Source organism: Microtus pennsylvanicus, chromosome 13 (assembly GCF_037038515.1).
Source record: "Microtus pennsylvanicus isolate mMicPen1 chromosome 13, mMicPen1.hap1, whole genome shotgun sequence".
Classification (NCBI taxonomy): domain Eukaryota; kingdom Metazoa; phylum Chordata; class Mammalia; order Rodentia; family Cricetidae; genus Microtus; species Microtus pennsylvanicus.
Window position 1 is genome coordinate 82,928,628 of NC_134591.1, and position 23,870 is coordinate 82,952,497.

General features: G+C 52.4%; 1 protein-coding gene across 4 annotated transcripts in view; it reads right to left on the reverse strand.

Annotated features, from left to right (window-relative positions):
- Prkcz (protein kinase C zeta) overlaps nucleotides 1-23,870 on the reverse strand; it is a 109,603-nt gene that overhangs the window by 19,963 nt on the left and 65,770 nt on the right. For all 4 annotated transcript variants that reach the window (XM_075947120.1, XM_075947122.1, XM_075947121.1 and 1 more), the window contains 6 exons: nucleotides 20,133-20,218; nucleotides 13,682-13,813; nucleotides 12,946-13,027; nucleotides 10,923-10,975; nucleotides 10,025-10,213; nucleotides 6,355-6,452 (listed from right to left, as the gene is read on the reverse strand). In XM_075947120.1, the coding sequence (XP_075803235.1) occupies nucleotides 6,355-6,452; nucleotides 10,025-10,213; nucleotides 10,923-10,975; nucleotides 12,946-13,027; nucleotides 13,682-13,813; nucleotides 20,133-20,218 (640 nt within the window). The remainder of the gene's footprint in view (nucleotides 1-6,354; nucleotides 6,453-10,024; nucleotides 10,214-10,922; nucleotides 10,976-12,945; nucleotides 13,028-13,681; nucleotides 13,814-20,132; nucleotides 20,219-23,870) is intronic.

Sequence of the window (23,870 nt, forward strand, 5' to 3'; positions counted from 1 at the left end):
ACCAATCCACAACACAAGGAGCTGAATGCTATGCAGGGTAGCACATGTGTGTTTGTGAACCTAACACTCAGCAGAAGGAGGCAGGAGGACAGAAAGTTCCAGGTATAGCCTATGCTTCACGGTAAGACTATGGGGAGGGGGGGGAGAAACTGACTTTCAGGGCTGACCCTGAGAGTCACATTAACAAAAGCAAAGCCTGGCACTGTCCCCAGGACAAGGCGGAACACTGCAAGAAGAGTGTTCAGCTCTGAACGGAGAGAGAAGCACACTGCAATCTGATATCCACCTGGGTAGCAGGACCACCTTTAGGTCTGTCAGTCAAGGCCACTGGCTCAAGGGCGGGGCTATGGAGAGTGTGACCTCACTCCCACCCCCCAGCAATACACCCAAAAGCGGCCAGTCACTTCCTAGCTGGGAGCAGACCACTAATCTCTTTCATAGATGGTGGAGGGCATGCCCTAATGAGAGAAACACCTCTGTGTTGTTCAGTGGACACACGCTACATCACAGGGTCCCAAGGGTCCCTCTGCTGCCTGGAGCTTCATGATGACTCACGATAAGCTACCCCATGTTCCTAAGATGGCAGAGAAAGCTAACATTCAACAAAAACTTCCCCGGAACTTCTATATCTGGGGGAGCCGCAATTCATCTGCCTAGTGGCCTGGGCTGTGTTCTACTGTAAGGGGCTGCTGGGGCTGCCCTAGAACCACTTCAGGGTTTGCGATGTTACACTGTCGGCATCAAGGCTGCCCTAGAACCACTTCGGGGTTTGCGATGTTAGACTCTCGACATGAAGGCTGCCCTAGAACCACTTCAGGGTTTGCGATGTTACGCTCTCAGCATCAAGGCTGCCCTAGAACCACTTCAGGGCTTGCGATGTTACGCTCTCAGCATCAAGGCTGACGTGGCTCCCACGCTCAGCTCCACGGCTGCCACTCAGCACTCCTTCTTTCTATTCTGGGCTCCAGTGTGACGACAGCGAGTGTACAGGAGCCTGACAGAGCCTGAGTCACCACCTGCCTGCCCTCCCACGGCCTCTGAGTGATGCTTGCCCAGTTCACGGCAGTGTGGGCCCTGTCCCTCCAACTTGCAGGAGGAAGTGGTTCTGAGGGCTGGACCTGGTCCGCCCTGCCCACTGTCACTTCCTGGTTCTTATCACGACGACCTCATCTGCTCTGTCTCCCACACCCACTGAGCTTCTCTTTACATCCAGCTCAGCCCTGCCCAGGGATCACTGGGCTGCTTTGTTTATTCCTGGGGAGCTGGGTAGGCTCAAGTTGGGGGACTTCCTCTCTCTCCACTGTGGCACGGGATAGGTACCTGAGGCCCTGTGGCTGCTCAGTCCCAATGTGCCACCTAGCCAAGCTTTTCCTCCTTCCCAGGCATACCTGTGGACCCATAGGCATCTTCTTCACTCCTATGTCCTCGTCTGGAATGCCAATCTCTGTGCCCCCGCCTCCTGATACATCTATGACCTATTCCAGGGGGATTACTTCCTGATCTCCTAAGAGAAGAATCTCTCTCCTGCTTTTGCACCGTGGCTGATTTTATCATTCTCCATAAATACACAGAGGATCAAGTGGTATTTAATACCCAGAAGCCACTTTAGGCAGAACGAGTTTCCTCAAGTATGGAAGACAAGATACCTTTGGGGAGCTTCTCTAAGAACAAACAGTGAGCAGGTCTGTCCTTCCTTAAAAGTAAGAGCTGGGTGGCAGCAAGAGGCTTGCAGAGCAAGCCTGGTGACCCGAGTTTGAACACCACAACCCACATAAAGGTAAACGGAAAGAAACAACTCTCTAGAATTGTCCTCTGACTTCCAGACAGGCTGGCACACCCCTCCTCCCACACACAATGGTAATAAAAAACTCCACAGCAGGCCAAGGAACTTTTTTTTTTTTTTGGTGCTCAGAACTGAACCTAAGGCTCTGCCCATGTTAAACCTACGCTCAGCTGGGCGGTGGTGGTGCACTCCTTTAATCCCAGCACTCGGGAGGCAGAGGTAGGTGGATCTCTGTGAGTTTGAGGCCAGCCTGGTCTACAGGATAGGTAGGACCCTTACACAGACAAACCCTGCCTTGAAAAACAAAACGACAAAACAAAAACTCACACAAAAAAACCCTATTCTCTGTCTCGAGCAAGTCTGTAGCCAGCAACAGACACTCCAGTGGCGGCCTGCATCCCTGTCCCAGGCCACACTTAAACTGGGGGCACATACCAAAGGGTTTAAAAGGCGGCCTTTTTGGTTGCCATTTTTCCTGGAATAGTGCCAGCTGAAAGGATTTCCCTGTTTTTAAGAGGTTTTGTGGCAGATTTTTAATTTTGGTTACTGTTGGAAAAAACCATGGAGCCATGGGGTATGGTTCCTCGCACACAGATGCTTAGTGTTACAAATGCTCCATCCTTGTAACCCGCGTTACACACATCCTGGAAGAGGAGCTGGCCTATGAGAGCAAGGGTTCCGTGAGGCCCACCAGAACAGGCACCACTAGATCGGGGAAGGGAAGAAAGAAATCCTTATCCCTCAATCCCCCAAGCCTGAAGAGGCCTCTTTATAATCACCAGGCACATGTGGAAACCATTGTCTTTTATTTACTAGATTTCCACTCGCGGCTGCCAGCGAGTGCTCGCGCGCATCCTGTCTGGAGTTTCATTGGTTTCCTGTTGTGTGTGATCTGCCGGGATGCAGAACACACTGACATTCACCCAGCCCCTAGCAACAGGCTCGGCGAGACCTCAGGCTGACTTTCTGGGAGACGTCTTTATAAGCCGCGTGGTCACGAGGTGGGTGAGGCAGGGCAAGCAGGCATCAGGTGTATCCCATACCCAACTGCAGGCACCAGATTTTCTGTTCCTGTTCTGCCTCACCTTGTGACCAGAGGGAGGACCTGTGGTTAGTGTCTCTGACTGGGGGAGAAGCTGGCTTCCCTTTCCTTGGGGCTGGCTCACAATGCTGCCACTGGCTTGTGCAAAAGACACAGCGCCAACCGGGAGAAGGGCTTCCCACATCAAGTACCTTCCAGAACTTTCCAGCTTTGTTCCCAGAGGAAACACATGGGTGTTTGCACAGGGCAGGAACCAAGAACTAGGAAGGGTGGGCTTCAGCCTTGACTGCCTGCTGTCAGCAAATCTTCAGGGCAGACCAAGTGAGGATAAGACATCTTAGGGGATCAGGAACTGTGTGGCTGGTGCTGTCTCTGATGCCTGTTTCTAGAGTTTTGTGGCCTGTGACAGAGGCCAGTCTGTGAGAGGGGCTTCATGAACAGCAACACGGAAGAAGTGTTTCCTAGACCTGCAAGTTAGGTCTGTTGAGTGAAGGAGCTTTGTCAACCCTGTTTCTGAGCCGTCGTGAATCCACTGACATTCTAGCTGCCATTGTGCCAGGGCTGGCGGCAATATCTTGCTGGTTCCCTTACAAGTCAGGAAATCTTGGTTTTGTTTGTTTTTTGAGAGAGGGTCTTTCTGTGTAACAGCCCTGGATGTCCTGGAACTCTCTCTGTAGACCAGGCTGGCCTTGAACTCACAGAGATCCGCCTGCCTCTGCCTCCCGAGTGTTGGCATTAAAGGTGTGTGCCACCACACCTGGCAACAAGTCATGAAATTTATTTTTTTTATTTTTTATTTTTTTTTTGGTTTTTCGAGACAGGGTTTCTCTGTAGCTTTGGAGCCTGTCCTGGAACTCCCTTGGTAGACCAGGCTGGCCTCGAACTCACAGAGATCCGCCTGTCTCTGCCTCCCAAGTGCTGGGATTACAGGAGTGTGCCACCACCGCCCGGCTACAAGTCATGAAATTTATAAGTGCACATTTTATGTTTGTACAGGAAACATGATTTTACCTTAAGTCTTCCCACTCGGACCATCACAGTTTACTGACAGGCACCTAAACGCTGGAGGTATAAAAACACATAGCAAGCCCTTCTCTGAGGGAGTTCACAGCAAGGGAGACATACATACACGTACATCCGCTGAAGGTCAAAGTAGATGGACCCAAAGGAAAACATCACGGGAGAGATGCAAACCCTAAACAACCCAGGCCAGATGCTTCCAGGGTCAGTGAGAGAGCCAGTACAAAGAAACACGGGCAAAGAAACTTGACAGTAGTGCACGGGCGTTACTCCTGGGACCAGGCCTTACCGCTGTGGGTGCTGAAGCTGCTGTATGGCCATTGTCCCGGCATCACTTTCTGCACTGAGGTGACCTGGGTGGAGCTGCTGGGACTCCCGAGCCCTGCAAATGCTGACTAGATCATACCAGTTCTTTGCGGTCTCACCCCTTGGGAGCTCCAAGGCTGGGCTGGGCTGCCTTCCCTCAGGCTTGTTCCTACTCACAAGAGACGTGGTCAGGGCCAGGGCAGTGTGGAGACAGGGCCATCGGGGTGCACAAAGGGGACCATTGACTGCTGAGCCTTTTTGGTGGCTCTGGCTCGGGGGCGGGGAGGGAACAGGGAGAAAGGGCTCTATAAGGCAAGGGCAGGGGATGACTCTGGAGTGCGGAGATGGGGCCTGGGCACAATGTCCTTTCTCCCATGTACAGGAAACCTGCATTTCCTCCCAGTGGTGACTACAGAGTAATCAGAGCTGCCCCGGTCAGGAGAAAGATCTCAGACTTCCTTGGTTCCATACCATGGAAGTAACAGTGTGGGGAGCTCAGGGCCTGGGCATCCTGAGGCAGCTGTGGCCAGGCTTCAAGCAGGAGAAAGGAAAGAATATCAGACACATTCAGGAGTGAGAAGCAGGGGAGGGGATGACAACAGAATTCCCAACAGGTGACAGGAATGCCACCAGTCACAATAGACTTACACCCAACTGGTCTGGGAAAAGACCAGTTCAGTTCAGGGCTTCTCAGATAGAATCACACCAAAGGCCAAAGCTGGGGAACCTGAACCACAAATTGGTCCCTACAAAATGTGCCCTACGGCTGGGCAGTGATGGCACATGCCAGCACTCGGGAGGCAGAGGCAGGCGGGTCTCTGTGAGTGTGAGGCCAGCCTGGTCTACAGAGCGAGTTCTAAGACAGGCTCCAAAGCTACAGAAAACAAAAACGCACAAACAAAAAGTGCCCTATGTAGGCAGCATGGCTCATTGTGCCAACTGCACACAGCGAGGGCTTCAGCTTATGATTTTATATTAACTGTGCTGACCTAGCTAAGCAGTATCTCTGAGTGTATTTCTTAGTATGTTTCTATGTCACATGTGAAAACACAGAATAAGCAAAGCAGAGGTCCTTCCCAGAGTGGGGGAGATGGGAATCAGTGAACACCCATCCGCAGGGCTGAGGGGTTGGGCAGTCTGTCCTTGCCCTCCATAGCTGGCTTTCCTGGTCTCGAGTTCATGGTCCATGACAAGAATACTTCTAGATCGGGACTTTTGGCCTTTATAACCAGTCTGATAAAACAATGAGTCGGTTCACTGCTGGGGGGCTGGGACAACGTCCCGAGATTTGTGTCTAGCTTCTTCTGGAGTTTGCCTTAAACACCATTTTCCCTTTGCCCAGTTGGTTTTTAGATCGGATTTTATTATTTAGCTCAGGCTGGCCTCAAACTCATAATCCTCCTGCCTCTGTTTTCTGAGAGTCACATCTAGCTCAGCTTTGCCAGTTTTTATCCTTTTGGTTCGATAAATCCTTGCCTTGAGTAGGGGCTGCAAAGCTCCCACGAGTCCTGCTAGCGACAGACCAAGTGGGGGACGGCTGCAGGGACATGGTGGATAAACACGTTAGTCCAAGTCAGCTGGTCCCCAGATTCTCCACAGTGTACGGCTGTGCTCTTAGGCCACGGAAGTTCAAACATTTTTTTTTTTCGAGACAGGGTTTCTCTGTGGCTTTGGAGCCTGTCCTGGAACCAGCTCTGTAGACCAGGCTGGTCTCGAACTCACAGAGATCCGCCTGCCTCTGCCTCCTGAGTGCTGGGATTAAAGGCGTGCGCCAGCACCGCCCGGCAAGTTCAAACATTTTTAAAGCAGCAGAATTTCAGCATATGTCGTAAAGCTCAGAAGTGACACCTGTAGTGCTAAGTAATGCATGTCTCTGCTCAGCGAGCAGCAGCATAGGATATCCGCGATTGCTCCGGCACCCTGCGTCGGACCTACGACCTGCACTTGGTAGGGTGCCTTCAAGAAGGTTCCACGAATGGTGTCACATACACTCGGAGGCTACTGAAGTCTACTGAACATAACACCGACTAATGGGAACCACAAAATAAGTACGATGACCTAAAAATAACCCACGCTCGTGGTCGGAGGAGGCCCGTGCGGGACTGCACCTATGCAGGACACCTGCGACTGCAGTTCAGCTTGGCTTCTGGGGGGGTTCCGTATCAGAAAGCAGCAGAACCTAAGGAAACCCGTTTCTCCTTACCGGCTTGTTGTCTGGAAACAGGAGTGTAAGCCAACCAGGAAGGGGTTGCTGGATGCCTGCTCGAACACGTGCTTCTCTGTCTGCACCCAGTCGATATCCTGAAACAGAGACCAAGCAGTGCCAGTGAGGCTCCTGAGCGCCGTGCAGGGTGCCCTGGAGAAGGCAGGGGTGAGACGGGAAAGGATTTCTTCTCTGAGGTCGAGAAGACAGTTTGCAGATGGAAAAGAAATGCATCACAAGCAGGTGTGGTGGCTCACACCTGTGGTCCCAGCACTGAGGCAGGTAAGGCAGGAAGATTGTTGCAAGTTCAATACCAGCTTGGGCTATACAGTAAGTTCCTAGGCAGCCTGCAGTCTCAGAGAGAATGATGCTGTCTCAAACAAGCAAAACAAAACAAAAAATACCAAACTATCACCATCACTACCATCATCCACCCTGTAATCCTCACCCTGACACCATCGTCCCTTAGGGTCATCGCTACCATCACCACCATCACCCATCCATCCCCGCTTCTGTCATCACCATCATCGCCATCTCCACAGCACCTCCATCAGCCTCCCCCCCTCAAGATGCTTGCTGGGGTTGGCTCTCCATACCCTGGCTTGTGTTCCCCATCAAAGTTCTTGAAAGGTTGTTTCGTAATCAATTAGGACACACCAAAGGAAGACTAAGGAAGATTCCTAAGGCCCACGGTCACTGAGTCTGCAGACAAGCCGCTGTTAGGTCCAGGGCTCAGCTGCTGCCACAGGGCCATCTCCCCCAGCTCTGTGCAGCTTGGTGGGATTCTGCAAGGTCTGAGACTACAGCTTGGCTCCACCACAGCCCCAGGGAACAGAGTGGGGTGAGGTTCCCAACCCCATCTTGATATGCAGAAAAGTGAGAAGGTAGACATGTTCAAAAAGTGCTGTCTTCACTGGAAGGTTTTTGGAAAAGAAGATAAGCACCCAATTAGTGGGCTGGAGACAGCCATGGTATGCCCTCTGTTGCTCCTGATCCCTAAAAGTTAAAACATGAATATCAAAAACCCGGAGATAGACAGATATTGGGGTTCAAGCTGAAGATCAGAAGAGCAAAGCAGCCAGGCCACTAGAGTGTCTCAGTCTGCAGTCACTCTGAGAACAGGATCGCCCCTTTATTTGTCCAAGTCTTGGTAGCAGTAAGAACTCTCTAGTGGTTGGCTGCTTTGCTTTTCTGATCCTCAGCTTGAACCCCAACATCTATCTCTGGGCTTTTATTATTTGTGCTACAAGGAGATCCACCTGGTGGAACAGCTTCAGCCTTTCTCCACGCAGAAGACACCTAGGCATACTTCGTCCGGACTCTAGACCTGCTCACCCGGTGGCTACCCGACCTGATTGTCACACTCAGGCAGCCCACCCAGATTCCTGGGTGGAAACTCAGCGGGTTGGCTGTCTTCCACCTCTCCCAAGCCTGGGCCACCCTGCCCCAGTGGCTACCCGACCTGACTGTCACAGGCAGCTCACCCAGATTCCTGGGTGGAAACCCAGCGGGTTGGCTGTCTTCCACCTCTCCCAAGCCTGGGCCACCCTGCCCCAGAAGCATCACTATAGGCTCTAATGAACACCTGGCACCATGCGGGGCTGACGCTGCAGGACAAAAAGAGGGGGCTTGACAGCAGCTCGGCAGGGAACAAGCTGGAAGGGCACCGGGAGAACCAATGCATTAGGAGATGATTTTACTTGAAACCAGCCAAGGCTTGGCAAACCAGCACCACATAACAATGCCTGGGGCCAGGCGAGACAAAGCTGGTGAATTCCCCTGGAGAGAAGCTGAGGGGCTGTGTGTCCCAGGAGCCTCAGCTCTGTGCAAGCAGAGACCAGGTTCAAGGACACCAGGAGCCACTGGGTGTTTGCCAATGGGGGACTCAGGCCTTGTTCAGATCCCAGACAAAGCAACCTGGGAAAGGCAAGACACTTGGGAAGCAGTGGCTACGGTGCAGCCAGGGGCAAAGGTGACTCAACAAAGAGAACCAGTTTTAGCTCAGGAGGGAGAGGTGACATCTGGTGGTGAGGACAGGCTTACATCATGGGGACACCCACTCACTCAGCAGTTCAGCATCCAGGGACACAGGGACAGCCTGATGGGCTGTTGTAGCACAAATAATAAAAACTCAGGGACAGATATTGGGTTCAACCTGAAGATCAGAAAAGCAAAGCGGCCAGGCCACTAGAGAGTTCTCACCTCTCTGACATCTTCAGACTGAAAGAGAGCGAGTTCCTGTCGTATCCCACCTTACACTCCTCTCTAGTGCGGTGATTAAAGGTGTGCACCACCACTGCCTGGCCTGTATGGTTGACCAGTGTGGCTGTTTTACGCTCTGATCTTCAGGCAAGCTTTATTTAGTAAAACACAAGTTAAATATCACTACAGGCTGTGCACTGTACAAATGCACCCTTCACATGAAGGTCCCAAAACAACCTCAGCCCCAAGTCCTGAAGGCCGGGGTGGGGGTGGAGATCCTTTCTATGACCTGACAAACACGACACCGCTTAGTGTGGCAGCAGCCAAGGGGCAGCATCACTGATATCACATACTGGCCTTTCTCTGCCCCTGAGAGACAGAACAGGCATTCAGATAACAGCACAACAGCAAACAGACCTGAAGCAACAAGCAGACAGCAGTGTCAGCCCAGCCATCATCAGAGTTGCTGCAAGTCAAGGCCACAGTGGGTACTCACACACGTGACTGACACACGTACTGGGAGGGAAGGACACACAGTGGGTACTCACATACGTACTGGCAGGGAAAGGCACACAGTGGGTAATCACATACATACTGGGATGGAAAGGCACACAGTGGGTACTCACATACATATTGGGAGGGAAAGGCACACAGTGGGTACTCACATACGTACTGGGAGGGAAAGGCACACAGTGGGTACTCACATACGTACTGGCAGGAAAAGGCACACAGTGGGTACTCACACACATACTGGAAGGGAAGGACACACAGTGGGTACTCACATACGTACTGGCAGGGAAAGGCACACAGTGGGTACTCACATACGTACTGGCAGGGAAAGGCGCACAGTGGGTACTCACACACATACTGGGAGGGAAAGGCACACAGTGGGTACTCACACACATACTGGGAGGGAAAGGCACACAGTGGGTACTCACATACATACTGGAAGGGAAGGACACACAGTGGGTACTCACACACATACTGGGAGGGAAAGGCACACAGTGGGTACTTACACACGTACTGGGAGGGAAAGGCACACAGTGGGTACTCACACACGTACTGGGAGGGAAAGGCACACAGTGGGTACTCACACACGTACTGGGAGGGAAAGGCACACAGTGGGTACTCACACACATACTGGGAGGGAAAGGCACACAGTGGGTACTCACATACGTACTGGCAGGGAAAGGCACACAGTGGGTACTCACACATACTGGCAGGAAAAGGCACACAGTGGGTACTCACATACGTACTGGCAGGGAAAGGCACACAGTGGGTACTCACACACGTACTGGGAGGGAAACAACCAAGTCAGAAAGTAAGTGTTGGTGAAGATGGAAGATGGAGCCCTGTGTCCCACTGGCAGGAACATAAAATGATACAACCATGTTGGACACAGTTTGGGAATTTCTCCAGAAACTGCACCCAGAATTACCACACGACTCTCTGGTGGGCCCGCACTCACCTCGTCGTCGTGGACTAGTTCCTTCTTCACCACCTTCATGGCATAGATCTGGTCGTTCTTCTTCAGCCGCACCAGGAGGACCTTGGCATAGCTCCCACGCCCGATAACTCTGATGAGGTCGAAGTCCTGCAGCCCCAGCCCCTGAGAGATTTTGATCCCATCTACCCCGTCGATGACAGGCTTAAGGTCCTAGGGAGACCAGAGAGGGCAGGGGACACCATTGGCCAGAATCCAAGAATTGTTCACCCTCACACGGAAGGCAGCAAGGCCTATTCTCCAGCGTGGAGCCAGGCCCATTATCCAGCACCCGGTCCCATCTAACTCTGGTTAGAACAACTAGAGCCAAGACCGTGGGCTTCTAAAAGAAAACCAGAAACATAGCTGTGCCTCCGTGAGGGTTCTGGGGGACGCGGGGGCTGTTCACTAGGTGAGGCTGTTTAGGCTGGGGCGGGTGGAGAGAGCAGAGCCCATGGCCCCACTTGGTTCAGCGAGTGAGGGCAGAGAGGGTGGGGCCTGCTCTGTGAGGTGATCAGCAGAGGCCATGAGCACAGTGTGTTCTTCTGCTACCCCAAACAGATTCATCCCCAGAGCTGCAGGTATGAGGCTGCACAGAGACAGATGGAGCCCGTGGGTCAGATTCCGGGAAAAAGTCCGACTGAGGGAGCAGCTGAGGGCTTGCCAGACCAGGAAGGACAAAGGAAGCCACAAAGAGGGGCAGCTTAGGAGCAGACAAAAGTGTGGCAAATTCATGACTGTCATCAGGCCATTGGTCTCATTGGAGCCCAGCTCAGGAACTTCCTAATATCCCTCGGCCATACTGAAATCCATGTAACTGCCCCAGAAGCAAACTAACAGGCTTCCTGAAAAGACCCCGGCAACACTAATTTTATTCACTTACCTCAGAATCGTCTTTGATATTGTCATGTTTCCGAGATGAAGAAATATAAGCAACTAGGAAAGAGAAGGAAGGAAAGAAGGGTATTAAAAGGGTCACAGGAGCACAAGGACCCAGAGGACCCTCACCCCAGTGCAGGGAGCTGGGGCCTCAGACAGGACGGCAGTGCTCAGGGGCCAATCTGTCACACCAGACCCCAGTTTAAGGAGTGCTAGGCTGAATCAACATGGCTGTGTGACCCTGGGGGAGGGTAGGATACTGGGAAGAAGCCACAAGTTCCTTGGCTTAAGACGAGGTCACGGCCTGATAAATCCACCAGGCTGGAAGTCCTAGGTGCTGAAAACACAGTGTGCATGGTTCATTTAGAGCTGGGTGTTGTGGGGCGTGCCTGTACTCCTAGCACCTGGGAAGCTAAGCAGGAGGATCGTACAGGGTCACGTAGTAAGACTGTCTCAAACAGATAAAGGGGGCTGGAGACGTAGCTCAGTTGGTAAAGTGCATGAAGCCCTGGCTTAATCACCAGGGCCACAGAAAGCAAGTAGGCATGACGGCAAATGCCTGTAATCCCGGCATTCTGCTTGGGAGACAGAGGCAGGAGGATCAGACGCTTATGGTCATCCTTGTCTACATACTGAATCTGAGGGCAAGCTGGGCTACAGAAGACCTTCCCCCAACAAACAAAACCATGGGGTGAAGAAGATAGTTAAATGCTTGCCACACGATTCTGAGGCTCTGGGTTTGGATCTGTAGCACACCATAAAAGCCAGGTGTGGTGGAACATGCTTGTAACCCAAGCATCAGGGACTGGAGACAGGAGGATCCCTAGCAACAACATATAAACATACACACACACACTCTGTGTGCATACACATGTGCACACACACAGAGAAAGAGAGAGAGAGAGGAGAGTATTGAAGGAGGAGGAGCAAAAGAAGAAAATACATTCAATATACCATCTAATAATGACTGAACATATACCCACAGTGGAAATACGGATGTGTGGGTAGACTTTTGCACTACCGTAAAGTAAAAAATCTTAAGTAAAATCATTGAACGTCTGGGACCGTATGGAGGCACGAGGTTTTGGTGCATCATTTTCCAGTTTTTCTTAGGAGGGTGTGGATAGAGGGGACATAGGTCAGTTCACGGCAGAACGGGGGAGGGCAGATGTGGGAAAGGCAGACAATGGATGGTCGATGGATGGTGGTGGGTGAGGGATGGATACGTGGGAGGGGAAATGATAAATAGATGGACAGACGGAGGATAGACGGTTACAGGGATGAATAAGTGAGTGCTAGACATGATGGACAGGTGGACGGATAATGGGTAAGTAGAGAGCTGATGGACTGTGTGTATGTGTGTGTGTGTGTGTGTGTGTGTGTGTGTGTGTGTGTGTGTGTGAGAGAGAGAGAGAGAGAGAGAGAGAGAGAGAGAGAGAGAGAGAGAGAGAGAATGATGGACGGATGGGTGGGTGGGTAGGAAGAGTACCTGAAGGAACAACCTCTCTCTCTCTCTCTCTCCATCCCACCCTCCCTCTCTCCCTCCCTCCCTCCCTCTCCCTCTCTCTCTCTGAGACAGGGTCTCACTATACAGCCCTGGCTGACCTGGAACTTGCCAGTAGACCAGGCGAACTCATGAAAAAATCTACTTGCCTCTGCCTCCCAAGTGCTTAGACTAAACGCATATGTCACCGAACCTGACTTTTAATTTTTTTTTTTAAGCAGCCACGTGTCATACAGAGCCCACCTCCGTGGAGGTCAGCTCTGTGTGGTGCCCCATACGTGGGAGGTGCCTGGCTTGGGGGGGGGGTCACATATCAAGTGCTGTGCAGAGCAACTGGAATCGGCACAGAGGAAGACGCTCTCAGCCTCAGGTTCCCAGCAATGAGGGGATTACTGCCCAGCAGCTACCAGGGAAGGCCAGCAGCCTGGGGTCAGAGGGGTGGCTGCCCAGCCCAGCCCACCCACACTGACTGTCGGAGAGCAGGAAGAGGGGGACCCGCTCAGCTGGGGAAAGGGGCACCTACTTCCATCGGTTTCCTCTGAAGGAAGGTCTACACCATCGTTCTTGTCATCTACTGGAGGCTCTTGGGAAGGCATGACAGAATCCTGCAAGAAAATGGTGGTGTTGGAGTGACGGGGCAGGAGTTACAACCCCGCTTTGATGTCATGACTACAAACGGCACCGTTGTGCATGCGAGTGTGTGTGTGTGTGTGTGTGTGTGTACACACAGTGTCTGCCACCTGTGAGTCTACGGGGTGGCGGTCGAGGTGGTCACTCAGTCAGGCTCTTAGGGTACTGCCTTCCCAGCAGTTGTTAGATAGAGGGGATGCTTTTCAGCACTCTTGGCAATACCCCCTTGTTACACTGTGGACATTGTGCTGGCAGCCAGGCTCCCAATCATCAGTCTAAAGGCCCTGGGACCCCGCGTAGGTGAAGTTATATCAGAGACAGCTTATAGTGATGGCCCTTAGGGTCCAACCGCTGACCTCACTGAGCTCTGATAGGTCATATTTCTGGGTTCATTTCATTATCTTAAGGTTAATGTGGTCCTGTAGGGTCAAAGGTCATGTGTGCCGTCAGGATTTGGAGCAGACGCAGCAGAAAGGAGCTCTAGGGAGAATGGTGTTGTGGGACACTCATGCCCCAGTCTGGATCCTGTTCTTACTTTGATACATAAAATACAGATATGCCACCTCGGGGGCATCTTTCTTCCTCACTCTGGCGAGATGAAGATGAGCCCTCCCCAGGCCCCGACTCACCATATGCTTCCTGCAGGTCAGCGGGACGAGGACGTGGCAGCGTTTATGGACCAGCAGCTTGCAGTTGATGCACCTGTAGCCCTGCCTCGCGAGACCCCATATCCTTTGGCTGCACTGGCCACAGTAAGCTCTCTGCGGACGGGAACAGCAGTGGTCAGGCCCAGCCGGCCCTCCCGGGAGCCCAGGCCACACTTAAAACTCAGGCAGACAACAACTTCGCTGGGAAGATACCACACAAGAGGGGTCGGACGCCTCCTTTCTGAGTGCAGGCCTGGCCTAGCCCAGTAGTTCCCTGAAGGTCAGAGACGGTGAGTGAGACCAGGCTGTGGTGCCTGCCACAGTCAAGAGGAGCACAGTGGAAGCCCCTATGACTCTCTTTCCAATCGACCGTCACCACCCCAAAGGGCACCGCTGACATTCGGACTTGGGAGAACTGTGAATGGCTGCGGCAAATCCTTTATTATTCACGATTTCAATGAATCCGAAAGCAGCGACTGTCGGCTCCTCTGGTGGAACTTCCATGACTTTTGTAATTTTATAAGCTCTGTGCGAGAAGAACCGTGTTCAGAATCTGGCCACACTCTGGCAATAGGACATACCTCTGGCATCTAATTGTGGCCTCTGCATCTACAAATAGAAATGTGGGTCCCCTGCTGTCCCAGAAATAGCAGCTCCCTTAGCCGCTTTGACTTCCAACCTTTTTGAGACAGGGTCTCACGTAGCCCAGGCTGGCCTCAAACTTGCTATGTTACCAAGAACGACCATGACAACCCGCCTCCCCGCAGCGCGTGGCGTCTGCACTGGTGTCCACCTCTAATGCTCTCTGCCTTCTTCCTCCGAGGCAGGGTCCTTCCTGAACCTGGAGCTCATTTGGGGGAACCCAGTGACCCTTCTGTCTCTGTCTCACTCAGAGCCTGCATGACCATGCCTACCTAGCTTGTCATGCAGGTACTGGGATCCGGACTCAGCTTCTGAGCGTTGTGCAGCAAGCCCTTGCAGCCGCAGAGCCATCTCCTTATCCCAACCTAAACTTCTGCTTCTCCTGCCTCCATTTCCTGAGTGCTGGGATCACAGGCATGCACAACAATGCCCCGTCTGTCATGTGCTGCTGGGGTGGGACTCACGGCCTTGTGCATGCTGGGCAAACATTCTACCAACTGAGCTATGTTCCCAGCCTCTAATCATTCTGAGAAAAGGTCTTGACGTGTAGCCCAGCCTGGCCTCGGCCCCCCCCCCAGTTCGCATCACCTGTAGTCCAGCCAGGCCTTGGCCTCCCCAGTTCTGTGATTATAGCTCTGCCTCACCGTATCTGGACAAGAGCTACTCTGACCAGGGTCAGCACAGGCCACTGCTGACCAAGGGCAGCATGAACTTGTCAACATGAACTGGACTGAGACCTCATGTATGTTTCTCAGGGAAGCCACCAAAACTGTACCAATGGTTTTTTTTTTCTTATTTTATTTTCTTCTTATTTTTATTTTTTTCCCCCTGAGACAGGGTATCTCTATGTAGCCTTCCTGGCTTGGAACTTGCTATGCTGAACAGGCTGATCTCGAAGTCACAGCGAGCTGCTGGTCTCTGTGTCTACAGTGCTGGGATTAAAGGTGTGTACCACCACACCTAGCAAGGGGCTCTCTATTAAAAGAAAGCTATAATTAAATCATCAACGTTTCTGAAAACGTGCCATTGAAACAATACAGCAAAACCAAAGCCCCAGACTTCTATTCTCAGGAACTCACAGGAAACGGATTAATGGGATAAAAACATTTTAAAGTCTGTCTCACATGCTGCCAATTTGTTCCTTGTTCTTAATTTTCAATCATGTATTTTAATTTTTCACAGATATCAAGCACTCGTTTTTTTGCACTGGGCCAGGCTGCGCCTTCCAGCTCGGCTTCCGCTGGCTTCTGACCAGAAGGACCAGTCTCCTACGAGGTTTTTTACGTTGCTGATTGTGAACCCAGATGTCCAATTTACTATCTGTGGGAATCCTTTCACACTTCCTCAAGAGGGACGGTGCTTGCTTCTGCCAGCCGCCTGGGGACGCTGCTGGGCTGGACCCTCTGAGGGGGCATAAATCTGGCTGTAAGGATGCGTGAGGTCTCCGGTGTGAGCCTTCAAATTCCCAGAAAGAGAATCCCTTCTCCTCTGGGTTACTCGACCTGGGAAGGGTGGGACACATGGGGGGGCCTAAATCTGTTTCTCTCAGGGCCTCGATTCCAAGTTCCTAGCGAAGGGGTGTGCAAACCACAGCAGAAGGTGAACCCTAGCTCATGGCCACCACTCCCCCCTTTTTCGGTACATGAAATTTTACCGGAATATAGCTGCACCTATGGGCACACGTACTATCTGCAGCTCTTGGGCCACAGCGGCGGCACTGAATGCTGCAGTAGAGGTGTGCGTGTCTTTAAAAACGGAAAATACAGACTCCGGTCTCTTACAGGAAACATTTGCGAACCATTTTAGTTTCTTTAGACAAAAGATCTTAGAAGAAAAACCTTTGACAGTCCTACGGGTGGCATGCCCTAAACCTGTCTTCCTGCCCACTCCGAGAAGCTTCTTTTCTTGAGATCCCGGAGACAGAGGGCAAGGTACATGATCTCCCCAGCCTGCCCTGTAGCACGAGGACCCATGTGCAGCACACAGGGCCACGTGGCCATTACAAGGAAGGAACCATCAACGGCCGGGGTTCGTGTGCAAGAACAGCGTGGTCTGACTGCAGGGGGTGGGTCCTCTCGGACAGAAGCAAGGCAGAAAACATCCTACAAGGCAGAGTCCGTTTCTGCACCCCACCATGGGGCTATCCAGACCCCACTGCAGCTCACACAGTGAACCCTAAGCAATGATTACATTCAGTTCCCTTGACACTGTCTGAGGAAGATGTCTGCCTTTAAAAAGATGTTTGTAAGGGTCAAGCTGTTTGCATTTATAAGCAATTACACTCGTCAGACACCCACAGCCCTGCTCTGTCCTGGCATTTATCAAAGGCTGACTTGAAGAGGATGGGGACTGGTTGCTCTGGTACACCTCCAGTTCCAGAGGATCCGACTCCCCCTTCTGGCTTCTGTTGGCACTGCATGCCCAGGTCGCATAGGCATACAGGAAGGCAAAACTCCCGAATGCATAACATTAAAAATAGTTCAAGGCCAGCCTGGTCTACCAAGGGAGTTCCAGGACAGGCTCCAAAGCTACAGAAAAACCCTGTCTCGAAAAACCAAAAAAAAAAAAAAAAAGTATCTCAAAGAAAGAAAGGAAAAGAAAAAAGGGTAATTTGCAGGAAGTCCAAAATGGCAACCATTTGTGTTCCTTTGACCCTAAAGGAATAACTTTAGGTTTTATTTGTAACATGCATTTTTCCCCTAGGACCGGGAGATGGCTCAGTTTGTAAAGTACTTGCCTTGCAAACACAAAGTTTGATGTCAATCACCTATGTGGGGGAAAAGCCCAACACTGAGGAGGTAGAGGCTGGCAGGGTCCTGGGATCTGTGGCTAGCTCGGCTAGCCTACCTTATGAATATTACCCTGAGAGTCCCTATCCCAACAGATGGGCACCTGAGAAATGACATCCGAAGTTGCCCTCTGGTCTGAGCGCACAAACACACAGATTTTCCTATGTGGCTTCTGCATTTAGTTTGTTTAGAAACCAAGGAAATCTGAATTGTCTAATGTGGCTAAGTCTAAAAACCCCTTTGGTCCCCGGTGCCTGCTTTTTCCCTGGAGGCTGCGTCACTTCTGGTTTTTATCGTTTTCTTAACCTCGCTCTCTCTGCAACTGGTGGGCAAGAGAGCTCGGATCTTCCATTTCCTTAACCAACATTCTCCGCGTAAGGGGCAGGAGAGTACGTCTCCCATTGCGTAAATGCTAGGCCTCGGGTCCACAAGGCAGGCCCTGCTTTCTCTGTCAGATGGCCAAGATGTCACTTCTAGATCCTCCTTTTGAGTCTCACAGAGGAACGTTTTCCTTCTGAGAGCCAGAGTGAGGTTGGAGGGCAAACACGGGGTGGCACAGCTCCTAAGAACTCACACCACATCCCTCTGGTTTGCCAATAAAGAGAACGGGAAGGGGCGAGGGAGATGGCAGAGTCGGCAGGTAAAGAGCGTGTGATATAAGCATGAGGGTCTGAGTCTGACCCCCTAGCGCCCACATAAGGAAGGTAGGTATAGTGCATGCCTATAATCCAAGCACACCGGGAACAGACACAGGAGGGTAGTTGGGGTTCACTGGCCAGGCGCTCCAGGGGAATCGAGTTCCAGGCTTACCAAGAGACCCTGTCTCAAGGATTAAAGTGGGAATGACAAAGGGTTAACTTGATGCCAACTTGAGGCCTCCACCCAAACCTGTGTATAGGTATATGCGTATCTGTCTGCACATGGACACACACGTGACCGCACACACTGGCCTGTGTGCCCGGTGGATGGGCGAGTGGATGGGCTTCGACCTGGCCGTCGGTCATCCGTTAGCGAGGGAAACACGCACAGGTGACAACGGCACTTTCTGATCCTCTCCGGTGCCCTGGGAGGAGGTGGCTGCCCGAGACTCCTGCTCTGGTCCGTGATAGGTTCACAGGAGAGAGGGCACCTGGCTGTCCAGATGGCCAGTTGCTTGTTTCGCAGACAAATGCTGGGGCTGGCGCTGGGTGCTCTTAGGCCAGGTGCCTTCACTTCTCCATATTCCCAGAGACAACGTGTACCCCGGCTATCTGGTTGGCTTACTGCAAAATCCCATGAACATATTCTGCCGGGCAGCATCATTCCAGCCCCTGCTGTCCTCTGAGCACCTGGGCTAGCATGCTAATACTCGACATTTGGAACCCCTTTTACCTCTGTCCTGATGACATCAGGCCTCTCCGAGGTGAGCGGCTATCTGTGGTCTCTCTACTGCCCATGCTGGCTCCCAGAACTCTGCTCATTCTCAGCAAATACAGCCCATTTTTTTTGTTCCCCACTGTGCGTCTGCCCAGCTGCCCAACCCCAGTCTCCCTGAATAACCTTCCAATCGTCGGTCAGAGTAAAGAGCAAGGCAGTGTTTTCAGTAGGTGCCTACTATGTGTCAGGCCTGAGGAGTACCAAGAGCGTCTTAACGGGATAGCAGAGACGCAGGGTCATTGGAATCGTCCCCAGCCTGGGTCTCAGTGTACCCTGATACTATTTGGGTTCTACTGTGCCTGCTGTATCCTGGATTCTCAGCATCTTCTCCGGGCTGACTTCCCAGACACCTCCTTCCAGGAAGTCTCAAGGTCTCTGGGCAGTACCTGGCTGTCTTCCGAGGCACTGGCCCATGTCTCTCCCCAGCCCAGTGCTGTCTGAGGTCCGGCTCGTTGCTTCTCAGCCTTCTGGCCGAGATCAAGCGTACATATACTCCCGAGTGGTTGTTCAGGAGCTTTTCCTCTGCCCCATTACCACTCCAGACTCACTAGCCACCAGGGGAGGGGGGCAGCCCCAACTTCTTGAGGCATGATGGGCGCAAGAGGTACAACTCACACTCCCAGGATCACCCGGGGGTACAGCTATAGCCTTGAGAAGAGACCAGAGAGGTGCAGGTCAGTGGGTGTGAAAGGAGCGTCAGTGGCTGCCCTGAAGATGCAGGTGGCTCTCACACCATGACAAAGGTCGACTGGACCTGTGCTCCTTCCTCATCCCTCCCGCCGGTGTTCATAGGTCACAGACCAGGAAACAAGACAGAAGGGAGCTCTTGTCTAAGACGCAGCAGGACTGGGGCTGACCCCACAGCTCACTGTTAGGCCTGTGGCCACTCAAGGCTAAAGAGTCGTTCCAGCCTGGGGACAGAGAGTGGAAAAGTACAGGGCTGGCTGGGCCGTGGCACATGAGCATAATGTCTCCGTGCTGTGCCCGTGTGTTCGCAGGACCTACACTCCTCTAAAGTATGCTTGCTGGGCACAGCGGACAACAGGCACTGCCCTTGGTTGTGAGAGGGAGCCACCGCAGAGTCACCCGGTCCCTGCACACTGGAGAACAAAGGACCTCTGTGACGAAGAGATCCGAGGGACTGAGCCAAGTGTCACTTGGAAAGGACCGGCCACTGGAGTAACAGGAGACAAGAAGGTAGAGGCATCTGGGACTTTTGGGGTCCAAGGACACCCTTAGAGCCCTCCAGAAGCACCATGTGTCCAAACAGGCAGGCAGGCCAGGTCCTCAGGGCCAGAGACAATGAGCAAAGGCTACATAATCAGGAGCAGAAAAGGATACCCGAGACACAGCCGCGTTCTCATGCAGCCGCTGCCATTCAGCGGACTGGCTGGAGAGGACCCGAGCACATCTCCACGGCCCCGCAATACTGGTTAGGCTGGTGGCTCAGGACTTTTTTTTCCCAGGGCATGGCATTAGCCCAGCCCTGAACAGCAGGAGCAAGGATCCTTCCCCCTTTTTCTCCACTTGTACAAGCAATAAAAACGACCCCTGCAAGGGAGTCGTTGTCGGAGGGACACACTCACCCGGTTAAAGCGCTTGGCTTGGAAGAGGTGGCCGTTGGCGCGGTATAGCTTCCTCCATCTTCTGGCCCCGCGGCGGTAGATGGATTCTAGAGAGGATGTAAAATCGGGTAAGAAAGTAGCATTGTGATGCAGGAGCCCGGGCCCCGAACCCAAGGTATAGATAGGAATGGGCCATTCCCGTCCGGGTTGGCTAAGGCTGCGGTCCTGGCTGGGGGATGCTAGAACTGAAACGGCAGCTTTTCCGGGTAAAGGCTCATTTCACCTTTCCTCACATGACTCTCATGTTCTCAAAGCTGTGGCTGCTGGAGCCGGCCGCTCAGGTGGGAGAGGCCCCGCACGGTAGCGGAGATACCCGGCATCCGGCGGGAACAGGCAGGATCGGCGGTCAGGATATCAGGTCCTCCGTCCTGGGCCACTCAGTTCCCTGACTGCTTATTCCCTGCTGGTTTTCCTTCACCCTCCTTCCCTCTGGGCAGCTTCTAAAAACCAGGCCCTTTTTTCCACACAGGGACAAGGTTCAAATGGACCATGATATTTACATACGACCATCCAAGGAGGGAAAGTGGAGGGCTAGGCTGGAGGCTAAAGTCAGCCCGTGTACCAGCACAGTCTCGGTGACTCACGCAGGCCCAAGGTCCCTCTAGCCCAGCAGACCTCGGGGCAGAGGGAGGTCCAGTTTCCTTGAGTATTTTACTTTGTGACATGCACTATTCACACACAGAACAGCTCTTTTTTTTTTTTTAAAAACTCCACTAAGGTTCCGAACAGAACCGTACATAGCCTGATGGTTTCCATTCCACGACCCCAAAGTGCCACAAGGGCCAGCATACAGAGACAAAACCTCCAGAAACACAAGGTACAATGGGAAGCTTTGTGCTTTTATAAAATCCTGCAGCGAGAGAGACTTTCAGGAGCCGAGTCAAAGTGCTGAGAATATTCCAGAGTGGAGAGTGTAACGGAATGTTTTTAAAACAAGCAAATTACCAGCTCGAGCTGGAAACGGCTGAAATCAGGTCACAGAGACTGCAAAAATATGCTTCTCTCCCTTTAAAGGGGAGATTCAGTGAGGAGCCGGAAGCCGTGGTTGGTTCCTCTGGGAGCTCAGGAGGAACGAAGGCTGGCCCACCACACCCAAGCGTAGCTCCCTCAGAGGCCCGACTCATGGCTCTGAGGCTCCCAGGGAACAGCTTGAGAGGTATTTGATAAAAGCCAAGCACTGACGGTGACCCCTGCAGCCCCAGAGATCAGGAGAGAGGCAGCCAGGCTCTGTCCTCTCCCAGTTTAACCACCTGGTGGCGTCAGGTCCACGGGAAGGACATCCAGGCGGGAGGGGCACAACCAGGGTCTGCCTGCCCCACAGTGACAGGGCATGGCCTGTCCCCCCTGGCCCACCCACATTCCTAGGGAAACCTAGCCAAGGGAGCCCAGGCCCACGCTCCAAACAGCCGGGCCTTGCTGTGCTCCTGTATGGCTCCCACCCATCTCATATCTGAAGGGAAAGGGAAGAGTACCAAGTGACCAGAGAACAGAGAGGTAAACTCAGGAGGCAACATGAGGACAATCTAGGACTTGTGGGTCGGGTCCTCCTGTCCTGTAGTTCCCGTTACAGCACTGAAAAGTGAAGGACCGCTTAATACCACCCCAGACTACACAGAAACGAAAGGAAATTTAAGGCACGCTAGCAGAGGCCGAGGCTGACCAGAGCCCCTCGACATGACAAACTTAGTGGTGGGGCAGGAAGGAGGACACTGTATTAGCCCCGGGGTTGAGAGCACAGAAATGACAAATGACTAGGGTTGATGGCAGTGCCTTGTCACCGACAGCAGGGAAGCCCGGACTTTACTGCTGAGGGATGGTGGAGTCCCGACTACTAGCAGGGTGGTATTTGGAGACAAGGCTGAGAAGGTGATTGATGTGAGAAGAGGGCGTGGGGGCGGGACCCCAGTTAGTGCCTCCCCAGAAGGGAGCAGCGCTAGCTCTCTGAAACATAAGGACACTCAAAAATGGGCTGTCTGAGATCTGGAAGCAGACTACCATGTGCCGGCTCCTGACCCCGGGCCCCCAGCTTACACCAGGGGAGGACAAGCTCCTGCAGTCTATGTCCTTGACAGGGGCGTCTCATCACGGCAGTCAGAATGGACCAAGACCCTTGCTTTCCGCCACGCATACACCTGGCCTTTTAGAGAATAAAGGGGTGAGTGCGGACAGCAGGATGACAAAGAGCTTATGGAGGAGGATGTGGGGAACACTCTGAACCTGTGGGGGAGAGTCTGAAGATCCTAAGGGCAGGGGTGAACACATGTGAACACGTTTACACACGTTTACAAGCACGGGTCCAAGCAGAGATAGGGTCCCTGGGGCAAGCTGGCTAGCTAGACTAAGATGGAAGTAGCAATTCGTATATGATATATCACGCTATATATATAATATTATATACATTATTTACTATAAATTAGAGAGTAAGCTAGATGACACAAAACCCAGCCTTGATACACATGTACACACGTATATCAAGTGTGTGTACTCCCACATTCACATGTACTTCCGCACACGCAAATGCACACACACACACACATACATAGGAGAAACAGAAATCCACAAAAGGTTCACTCTATGTATGAGGGATCAGACAAATTAGTATCACACAACCTGCCAGGGTATCAAGGAAGAAGGGCACCCACGCTATCACTCAGGCTCTTGAAGAAGGCTTAGGTTGGCATAAAAAACCAGGTCTGTGAAGAGGAACACTTGCTCCTTGATCAGCCTGTGGAGGGGTCCCACAGTGGCTTCCCAAGCATCTGAGAATGCTGCAAGCCAGGTGTGGGATGGTGCACACCTATAATCCCAGCACTGAGGAGGCAGAGGCGAGAGACTGGAAAGTCAGGGCTAGCCTGGGCTACAAAAGGACTCTTTAAACAAACAAAGAAACAAAAACCCAACCAAACAAAAACAACCATTTTCTTTGTAGGGTTCTCTTTGTAGCCCCCTGGCTGTCCTGAAACCTGCTCTGTAGACCAGGCTGGCCATGAACTCAGAGATCCACCTGCTCTGCCTCCCAAGTGCTCCAGTTAAAGGCAGGTGCCATCACCTCCTGGAAACAATAATGGAGCATACCTTTAACATCAGCACTCAGGAGACAGAGGTAGGCAGATCTCTTGTGAGTGCAAGTTCTAGGACAGCCAAGGCTACACAGAGGAAAGTGCCTCAAGGAAACAGGAAAAGAAAGAAATAGATTTATTTATTTAGTATGTGCATAGAAGCATGTGCACGCCACGGCACACGTGTAAGCTGGAGGACACCCTGAAGGAGGGGGTCCTCTTCTGTCACCATGTGGATTCTGGGGATCCAACTCGGGTCTTTAGGCTTGGCGGCGAGTACCTTCACCCTTGCAGGCCCCTTTAATGTGCATGTTTATTATGTGCTTGAGTGGACACATGCGTACCACGTGCATGCAGGAGCCCACACCCCTGGAACTGGAGTTACAGACGGTTATGAGCTGCCCTGAGGGTGCAGGGAACCAAACCCAGCCCTCCGCCAGAGCAGTGAGAACGTTTAACAGCTGAGTCAGCGCCAGCCTTCCACCGCACTTCTTAACTTTAAGGATTTGCTATGGGTTGGGTTCGTCCCCAAAAGCTCAAGTGTTGGAATCTCCATCACCAGAGTCACAGGCTGATGGCATTTGGGGAGGCAGCTGGGGTGAGGTGAGGTCAGGTGTAACTGGGGCCATCTACACTAGGG